The sequence below is a fragment of the Mercurialis annua genome, linkage group LG8, assembly GCF_937616625.2.
Source record: "Mercurialis annua linkage group LG8, ddMerAnnu1.2, whole genome shotgun sequence".
NCBI lineage: Eukaryota > Viridiplantae > Streptophyta > Magnoliopsida > Malpighiales > Euphorbiaceae > Mercurialis > Mercurialis annua.
Genome location: NC_065577.1, coordinates 12,579,006 through 12,589,106, shown reverse-complemented (window position 1 = coordinate 12,589,106; position 10,101 = coordinate 12,579,006). Strand labels below are relative to the sequence as shown.

The 10,101-nt window shown below is 34.2% G+C and overlaps 2 protein-coding genes across 2 annotated transcripts; one reads left to right on the top strand and one right to left on the bottom strand.

Annotated features, from left to right (window-relative positions):
- Window positions 1–2,399: 2,399 nt before the first annotated feature.
- On the top strand, window positions 2,400–4,549 carry LOC126660482 (60S ribosomal protein L6). The gene is made up of 4 exons (XM_050354016.2): window positions 2,400–2,779; window positions 3,252–3,358; window positions 3,911–4,092; window positions 4,192–4,549. Exons 1-4 carry the CDS (start codon window positions 2,523–2,525, stop codon window positions 4,345–4,347), a joined length of 702 nt encoding a protein of 233 aa, XP_050209973.1. The 5' UTR covers window positions 2,400–2,522; the 3' UTR covers window positions 4,348–4,549.
- A 291-nt stretch (window positions 4,550–4,840) lies between these two features.
- Window positions 4,841–7,815, bottom strand: LOC126660481 (FT-interacting protein 1-like). Its single transcript, XM_050354015.2, has one exon. The coding sequence runs from the start codon at window positions 7,357–7,359 to the stop codon at window positions 4,960–4,962; it is 2,400 nt and encodes a 799-aa protein (XP_050209972.1). The 5' UTR covers window positions 7,360–7,815; the 3' UTR covers window positions 4,841–4,959.
- Window positions 7,816–10,101: the final 2,286 nt, after the last annotated feature.

Genomic DNA, 10,101 nt, shown 5'->3' with positions numbered 1-10,101 from the left:
ATGATGGTCGTGTGAACCCCCTATGAGAAATATGAGTAGAGATAGCGATAGGGATGAATTTTGGGTTACTAACTCCGTGTTCATTCCAATGCTTAAATGAATAGTGTGAATGTTTAAGACGTAATGTGATGAACGTACCCAAGTGAGTTGGGTTGTTACTTTTTTATAGGCTGTTCGCGTAACCTTTCCCTTCTTAGCGATGTGGGATTTTATGCTTTTTCTAGAGTTCTATCAATATTAATGAAATAATCCAAGGTCATCATTATAAACAATTAAATTACACCATCCTAATCACTCTGAACGACATGTTTTACTTTCTAAATAGAAAATTTGACATATGCATAAGAAGTTAAATGAACATAAAATGAAATATGTATGGAGAAAACTTAACATGAACAATTATTCTGTCATTGCGAAAACTTATCAGCATCATTAATTTTCAAAAGAAATAAGGACAACCTATATTCGTTACTAGTAAAATGATTACCCTCATATTATAAAAGCGAAGAACTTAAAAAATATAAATGACATTTAAAAGCATGTTGAATATAATGATTTTGATAATAGCTTTTTGATAGTAACATAAAGCATATTTCATTTAGAAAGAAAACGAAAAGAAAATTTATTCAAATAAATATTTCATTTCCAAACGAAATTTACAAAATTTACAATCCGACCTTTGATGAAGGACATCTCCAGAATCTTATGTCGGGATTGATTCTTCTTTATGATGTATGTAAATACAAACGCTCATGTGTGCATCGATCACATAGAGTTGTTAAAAGAAGAATAATCTAGTTTTCATACACATTAATTGTTATTCAACCATTCTAATACTTTGAGACATTTTTTTGTTTTTAAATTATGGTTTGCATTTTGAAACTTAAAATATTTTGAAGTTCAAGCAAATTTGATACAGATTTGAAGAAGACAACGATTTACAAGGCTAAAATATTAGGATTGAGATATTAAGTGAAGAATGATACTTAGAGATTTAATTTTTTTTCCTTCAACGCGTTTCAATGTCAATCAAGTCATTTTTCTTTCAAAATGGGGAGTGTTGCATGAATAGATGGTTTGGTTTGTTTGATATGCAAAAGTTCAGTTTTAAAAGATTAGACTTAGGTTATTTCTGGATTCGCCGGGTTCGAAGGTGACTCGACAACATTTAGCATGTTAGATTCCATCTTAAAACCAATTGGTGTCAAGTGGAGGTGCCCAACTAATATTTAAACACATGTCCATTCACACACATAACCAATGTGGGATTCCCACTTCAATACCCCCCCTCACGCGTAGCGTGTCCGGGCCGAGCAACCAATCCCCCCTCACGCATCTTACGTGGGCTGGGCCAAATTCAAATTGTGTGAATGGACAAGACTCTGATACCATATTAGATTCCATCTTAAAACCAATTGGTGTCAAGTGGAGGTGCCCAACTAATATTTAAACACATGTCCATTCACACACACAACTAATGTGCGATTCCCACTACTAATATGTCGCATCAGTAGAGACACACGCTTTGCAAAGGATGTACATAATCAAAAGAGAGAAATACGATTCATTTTACAACTAAAACACTTTAAATGTTCGGATATAATAAGAACCTATAATAGATGTTTGGCCATTTTGATAATTTGACCTAATTGAAATAATAAAATCCCAACAATTAATGTTAGAAAGAATCACAATTAAGAATAAGTATTTTCTATCTAATTAATTAATGGATAATACCATCCATTTATTTTTTAGATTTTTATCCCAATTTTTTAAAAATTAATTTTGTTATTATTACGAATTGTATCATAAATTTCTAAGTTATTCAAATGACCAAATCAACTCATCACCCGATATTGTATCTTTGAATATCATTATAAAACGAACAAAGGGTTATCTCGAATTTATTAAGGATCAAATAAGTCCAATTTAATTTTTTTAAATCAATTACGTACTCAAATTTTTTTAGTTCAATTAGGTACTCGAACCCTTTTAATTTAGGTCAAGTAACCTCTTCAAATGCATGAGTTATTTGACGTCCAAGACACAAGTTTGGTGACCTAGTTACCTAATAATATAAAAAATGACTTATTTGATTCGAAATCACAAATTTAAAAATTTAATTGTTTAAAAAAAATTACAAGACACTTATTTAATCTTGAGACACAAATTTAATGACCTCGTTCGTGCTTTCTTCATTATAAAACTCTATAGTTTCTACTAATACATCATAAATTTGCTATTATTTCAAGCAAAAGAATTAGATGTTTTTGGGCTAACCAAACAGGTATGGATTTACATGTTTCAAAACCCAATAACACAACAATCCTCAACCATATCAAAAAGCCCAACAAATCAATCGAGTTCGCGATTCACTACTTTTAGGGTTTGCAGGGTTTTGCGCTATTTCTACTCATTTTGCTGTCTTACGCCGCATATATAAACCTTCGTTTTACTCATCTCCAAGCTTCTTCTTCTGAACACAGAGACAACTCAAGGCGTAAGTGAAAGGACCTGCAAAAATGGCACCGAAGACCAGAACACCCAAAGTTAGCCGGAACCCAGATCTGGTTCGAGGAATCGGCAAGTACTCCAGGTCTAAGATGTACCACAAGAGAGGTTTGTGGGCTATCAAGGCCAAAAATGGCGGCGTTTTCCCCAAACACGACCCTAAACCTAAACCAGCTGGTCCTGCTGAGAAACCACCCAAGTTTTACCCAGCTGATGATGTCAAGAAACCCTTGATTAACAAGCGTAAACCCAAGCCCACCAAGCTCAGGTTAGCGTTTTTTTTTTAATTTTGTTTGTTGTTATTGGGATTTGATTTTGATGTGTTTGATGTTTGTTTAAATGGGTTTGATGATCTGTTGGAAAAGACTGTAAATTGATTTAAAATGCTCAATTTTTTGTGATGTTCTTTGGTAAATCTATATGCTTGGGCTAGGTAGCAAGGACACTGGGAACAGGACACTTGGACACGGAGAAACGATGTTAATTTAAAGATAAGTATGTAAAATGAAGCACCCGACACATTTCTGAAAGGGGAAATGTTGATTGAATGAAAATGTTGACTGAATGAAGTGTCCGTGCTACCTAGTGCACGGGTAAATGTGTGCTATTTGGGATGAAATGTGATTGAACTGAATACTTTTGTTGCTTGTTTGATCTGCCAATTAGAAATATGCATAATGTTTAACCACTTCATTTACTATGCCCAACAGTAAGGTAGTGTTATGATTTTGTAATTGCAGGGCTAGCATTACTCCAGGGACTGTGTTAATCATTCTTGCTGGAAGGTTCAAGGGCAAGAGAGTTGTGTTCTTGAAGCAGCTTCCTTCTGGCTTGCTTTTGATCACTGGTATGCATCATTTCGTTTCTTGTTTTCTTTTGTTTTTGTGATTAATTTCTATATTTGTAAATGCATTTTTCGTATGATTTGGAATTGAATTAGTTTTGTAATTAATATTTAGTGTCGATCCTATGGATTGGTTTAAAAAAAAGTTGGGATTTCTGTATAAGTTCGAGCCAACAACAAATAAAAATTGGCTTTCTCTGTGTAGAGAAAGGAATCAAATTTTGGTTATTGCATCATTTTCTCTTTTCTGCAACCGACATGACTGTATGGCTGCTTTTAAACTTAGTTATATAGCTGTGTGAATGCATAGCTTTCTTTTTTAGTGAATATCACAAGTTCTTTAAATTTATATTATATTGTCTTCGAGTTTATATGCATATAATTGTATAATTTTATGAATTTCTAAGATGGAAGCATTTTAATTCTCCAAGAAACATATAGCCAAGTTTATGAGCATTCTGGGACTGGATATTTGTTTTTGTGCAAGAACTTTACAATTCAGCGCACTGTATTATTTATGCATTATACGCTGATTTATGTTCTTATCCGGTGCAGGACCATTTAAGATTAATGGAGTGCCTTTGAGGAGAGTGAATCAATCATATGTGATTGGAACTTCAACCAAGGTTGACATTTCTGGGGTTAACGTGGATAAGTTTGATGACAAATTCTTTGCCAAGCAAGCTGAGAAGAAGACAAAGAAGGGAGAAGGCGAGTTTTTTGACTCAGAGAAAGAGGTACACTTTTTAACATCTCACATTGGATAATCAGTTAGTCTGATTTTATTGCATTTCTTTGTATTTCGCGATACTGAATTGGACTGACCCACATTACAGTCAAAGAATGTTCTTCCACAAGAGAAGAAAGACGAACAAAAGACGGTGGACACTGCATTGATTAAATCTATTGAAGCTGTTCCAGAATTGAAGACTTATCTAGCTGCAAGATTTTCTCTCAAGGCAGGAATGAAGCCCCATGAGCTTGTCTTTTAGACAAAAAAAGGTTTTAGGATTGTGTTTCTATGACTTTCTTGAATAGTTGTACTGTTCCAATTTTTGCAGTAGACGGCTTTGTGAACATCTTTTATGGGGATGCATTGTGCAACGGATTGTTCCTTTTTCAGTTTTTGTTCGATTTTCTGAATAGACTACTGATTAGTCCAATCTATATTACATATAATTTTATTTCTTTTCATCTGCTTTGTCTTGATTTTTTGATGCCCGATTGAAATTTATGTGTTCTTTTGGGGTTATGACAATGTGCTCTAATTTAATTAAACCAAGCGGAAATGTCTTATGATATTTTATTTCCAGATTTCGGAATTGTATAGGATCATACGGTGAACACTTAGATATCATGTCAGTAGTGGTTCATCAGTCACCAAATGTTGATGTAATTCTAATAATAATATTTAATTGCATGTCTAAATATGCAGATTTATCAGCTGTTATACAAACTCTGTACTGGAAGTGGAAGCAGCATGAATAAATTAGAAAATCTCCAATCAATTTTTATTTCAACTTGAAAAAGAAACATGTTATGAGAAACTGAAAACTACACATTTCATCAGAAAAAAAACTGATACACAACTTAGAAGCAACTACTTATAATAAGCTGTCTGTTCTAGCAGGCAATCTCTTGAAGAAATTACTTGGCACAGAAGGCAGCTTACTTCGAAACCTAGGATGCCGTAAATAATACAAACCAGCAACTAAAGCCACCACTCTGAATGGTGTTACGTAAAGCACTACAGCTGCACAAAGACAGAACAGAACAAAAAGACTCGTTGCCCTCGTGTCTCTCCAGCTGAGCACCGACCCCAATCTCTCCCCTTGAGTTGCAATGTCGCCTACTACTGTTTGAATCCTTCCTGCAACACTTCTAAGCCTGTCATACCTCATCCGAACTAAATCGTGAGATTTTGAAGTTGGAAATGTGTCGAATTCTTCATCGAGTTCATCTGGGTGCACTGCTTCTGCCCACGATAGCTTTGTATCCATATGAGGTGGATGCCTTGGCCGGAATCTATAGTTCCATAATCCAATAAGAAACATGTAGAGAAATAGAGTTGGAAGTACCAACTCTGGATACCAAATTAGTATCAGAAACAGAACATGAACTAGGATTGAAGTGACCGGATTCCTCCATTGGCAAATATCACCAAACCATCGGCTCATTGAGAAAATACCCGAAAAAAGAGACATGATTCTGAAGAAGTTAGCTTTGCTTCTTCTCATGCTCCATATGTGGGAATCCACATCTAACATGTATTCTACAACTTCTTTTCTCAATGGAGGTTCCGCTCGTCCAAGCCTCATTGCTACAATGCTCATGGCCTGGTATCTTAAGCTATCTACTTGATTCACTGTAAATGGATGCAAATAATGCATTTTAGGAAGCAAAGGATGCCCATACACATATATCATGTTAGCAAGAGAAAGAGTAGTGAATCGAACCGCTAGTTGAAGTTCACCCATTTTCTTCACTCCAGCTGGGTGCAGAACAAGTAGTGGATAAGAATTTGTATAAATTCGGAAAGCTTCCAAGGTTGAGAGGCGGATTCTAACTTTTCCGATTCGCGAATCTCTTGCTGCATTTGGAGCATTTGGTTTCTCACCACCTCCTAAATGGCAATTGTCAAAAACTCCCAATGTTATGACTGTGCAGGGGTCATAGACTTCCCAAGTATATTGCTCATTCCATTTCGGGTTCAAAGTGTCGAGAATTGTTCGCGTTCGAACCCATTTCTGACCATACTTAGCTACACAATAAGCATCAGTACTACCTCTACCATCCTTGATCTTCATTGGAAGTAGACCTTGTGCACCCAAGATGCCTACTTCCAATATCCCAACCGGTTGCTTCCAAAGCTGCCTGGCTGTTGGCCGTTGATCGCTGAGGTACATTGTTGATTCATCCAGGACATGATATCCACCTTCAAGACAAGCTCTCAGGTGAATCCTGCTCGAAAATTTCAGCTCTAGTTTCCTTCTATCAGCTTCCAAGACACCAAAACTAAACTTCTCAAGATTGAACCATCTAGAATGAACCGGACGATGATCTAGCCTTTTCTCAAATGAGTCGAGTGGTAAGCTTATCTTTCCCAACACATCATCTCTCGAAGGGTGAACTCGATCCTCAACCGTGAGCAGAAGCTGCTCCTCAAAAGGCTCAGCTACAACAAACACCAAGTCTTCATTCCAAATCGGATGACCTGTTTGAACGGGGTTCGCCTTAGTCTTCAGAATTTGATTCCCAACCTGAACTTTAACAAATACTTCTGGGATACGGCTCCTATCACTCGGAACTATATCCTGAGATTCAATCACATTAATCCTCAGGTACCACAATTTTGGCGATACATAAACTTTTGACCTGATGCTAACAAGTCCCTCTCCATATACTGCAGAAGCATCTGCATGCCATGCTTCTGGAAAGGCCTCATCAGCTTGTGTTCCCATCCAAACTGCAAGCATTATATCTCCCCTCACCTTCCCTTCTCCGCGTCGATCCTCAAGCCTATACCACTGAGGTGCCAGTGGGCTGTCAGGTGGAACTCTACTCGGAACCTCATTCAAATCAAAAACTACCCTTCCAAGGTAATCATCTCTGCCCACCATATCTCTGTCTTTGACAAAGATTTCCAAAACCGATGACTGAATCCGCTCTTTTGAGAAAGCGAAGACTTGGTTCCACTCCGGATTCATTTTCCTCTCAAAATGCTTTGTTCTTCCTTTGTAGTTCCCAAGCTTTAGTTCTACATAAGGATCACAACTTCCAGTAATTGAGCTTGGAGGAAGGTCTTTGGCCTTGACCACTCGGACAAATAGATACGACATTTGCTCGACAAGGTCATAAGTGCTTGCATATCGCTCACTATTCATCCATCCTCTTCCTCCATACACTCCACCCGCAGGCCACCGCTCCCCGAGCTGCGGATTTGTGTCCTTCAAGGAGTAGTCATCTTGATCATCACGATGGCTTGGTTGATTCGCAGACCGCATTGTGAGCAAAACACTTCAGAAATTTACTTTGATTCGGCTAAAAAAGATTGGTTTAGGATGTGAATGATAGGTTTTTGAAACCTGATGAATGGATTGGTGACAGGTTTTGGAAAGCTACTTCTACTAGTACTAGTAGCTTCATTCTGCTTTTTGTTTTCTTTATTTTGCTGCTTTTCTGGCCTGACAAGCCACCCAAGAAGCAAGAAATCTGAAACTGAAGGTGGAAGCAAACAAGTTATACTCACCAAACATAGTATCAAAGCAAAGAATCATTTGAGTTCTGACTGTTTTTGCTTATAAAGCAATGCTGTAATGGAGAAGCTGAGGGTTCATTCTGTAGTAGAACATATAACTTAAAGAAGGGCAAGCATAAACTTTGTTTAAGGAGGGAAAGTGAAGCTTGTGTTTGGTTGCCAAGAAATTTAAGATTGAGTTGAAATATTTTCTTTACTTGTATTGCAAGGCAACAGGTTTATTATTGAGGGCATTGTGGTCATCAAATGGAAAGTATTTGCAAGAACTTTATATGGTAATGGGAACATCCCTTTCTTCTATGAGGAGCAATGCCCACCTAAAGGAATAAAAAGGGAACAAAAATAAAAGATTAGTTTAAAAAAGTGTTATTTGTTGGAGCTAAAAATGAAAAAGAAAAAAAAGATAAATCCAAAGGTTGAGTGCTTATGAGTTAGCCGTGTGCAAAAATAAAACTGTGCCTAAAAATAAAATCGAAATTGCATTAATGATTTGGTCATTAAAAATTATGGGTTGGTTTGGTTTATCATTTACAATGTAAATAATATTTTATCCATTTATTACTACTAAATTAACTATTTCTTTTTTAGTGGTAAAATTGGTCAAGTAGGACAAAAAAAAAACTAAACATTTATTAAAAAGGGCCAAGTTTTGTCGAATTTGGTCAAATAGACAAAAATAATAATAAGAAAACTACCCATAAAAAAACAAATTTTATATATAATAAATATTTGAACTATTATATTTATTCTCTCATTTTTTAAATAGTATAAATATCTCTGTTATGAACATGTGAAAAAGCGATGAAAGATTGAAATGTCCAATGATAATATTCAAAGTCCAAGTGACGAGTTTATGACGCGCTTAACCGAATTCAAGAAACTAAATTGGCATGTAGTATAAATTTTAAGAATTGAATTATATTTATTGCAAACAACTCATAATGTTAATGTTTTATAAGTTCAGAGGAATTGGGGATAACAGTTTAAGAAATAGAATTAATGTTAATGTTTTATAAGTTTATGGGCTGATTCATTAGATTTGATTAATTCATGTACAAAAATTCAAACTTTAGTCATGTAATATTCTGAGAGGCCCTTGTACTATATCATTTTTGTTCAAAAAATCCTTATACTATTTTTTTGTTCTTCAGGTTCCTATACTTGGAAAAATTCCGATTTTTAGGTCATTTTGAGGGACTGGAGGAACAAAAAAATTATAAGTAAAGGGACTGGAAAAAACTAAAAAAAGACCTAAAAATCAAAATTTATGTAAGTAGAGGGACCTGAAAACAAAAAAATAGTACAAAAACTTTTTAAATAAAAATAATATGGTATAAGGGTCTCTAGATGGGTTTAGCCGCTAAAAAAGCCTTATTGCCATTTTTTCATGGCACAAACCTTTAAATCTGAAAATAATACACAGTTAATGAATATGTTATTAAAATTCTCTTGTGTTATAGTGGAATACACGAAAAATTCTTAAGTATACCGAGTCTATCACGTCATCCGTAAACTAAGACACTCATAATACAACACCTTATTAAAATGATGGCAATATCGTAATATCACCATTAAGATTTGAATGCATTTATTACACTATTATTACGATATTGCCATTATTTCAATGAAGTGTTCATAATGAATGGCTTAGTCTACGGAGAACGTGGTAAACTCGGTCTACCTAAGAATTTCTCGGTATACACTAACTCACTCTTTAGTTTTTGTAAATTTATTATAACGCCCCTCACTTTTAGATATATTGTAAACCATTTGATAATTTTTTCATTAGTCAAGTCGTTCAAAGGGTTATATTTGATTCTTACGTTTATGTTAGTCTAATTTCATCCCAAAATTGTCAATTTTGTTTTTTTTAATAATTAATCATTTATTGTTCTAAAATAATAAAAATTAATAAATATATTTTATAAAATTTTAATAAAAATATATTTATATATTTGATAAAAAAATGCTAAAATTATTATGTAACATATGAACAAATAAATTATTAGCCAACTATATTAATGTTGAAAATATTAATCTATTTTTTTTAAAAAAATCATTAATTAATTATATTGATAAATAAAAACTATTAAATGTGATGATTCATCTAATATATTCTTGTCCAATAAGATTTATAAACAATCGCATTTTAATAATTTAGTTGTTGAAATATTATTTCATTTTTCTAATTTTTTTATCATTTTAGAAAATTGAATAAATAAATAATTTTAATGTTTTGACACTTTTCAGATGAAATTGGACAAAAATAAGTTTAAAGGTCAAATATAACTGTTTCACCGAGTTGACTAACGGAAAAATTACCAGACGGATGTGATAGCACAATATATCTATATCTAAACATGAAAGGTTTCATAGTAGATTTACAAAAATTAAAGGGTGATTTAGTGTATTCCATTGAAACACATGGGGGTTTGAGTAATTTACCCTAATAAATAAATACACACTATTAATTTTAGCATAGACACCT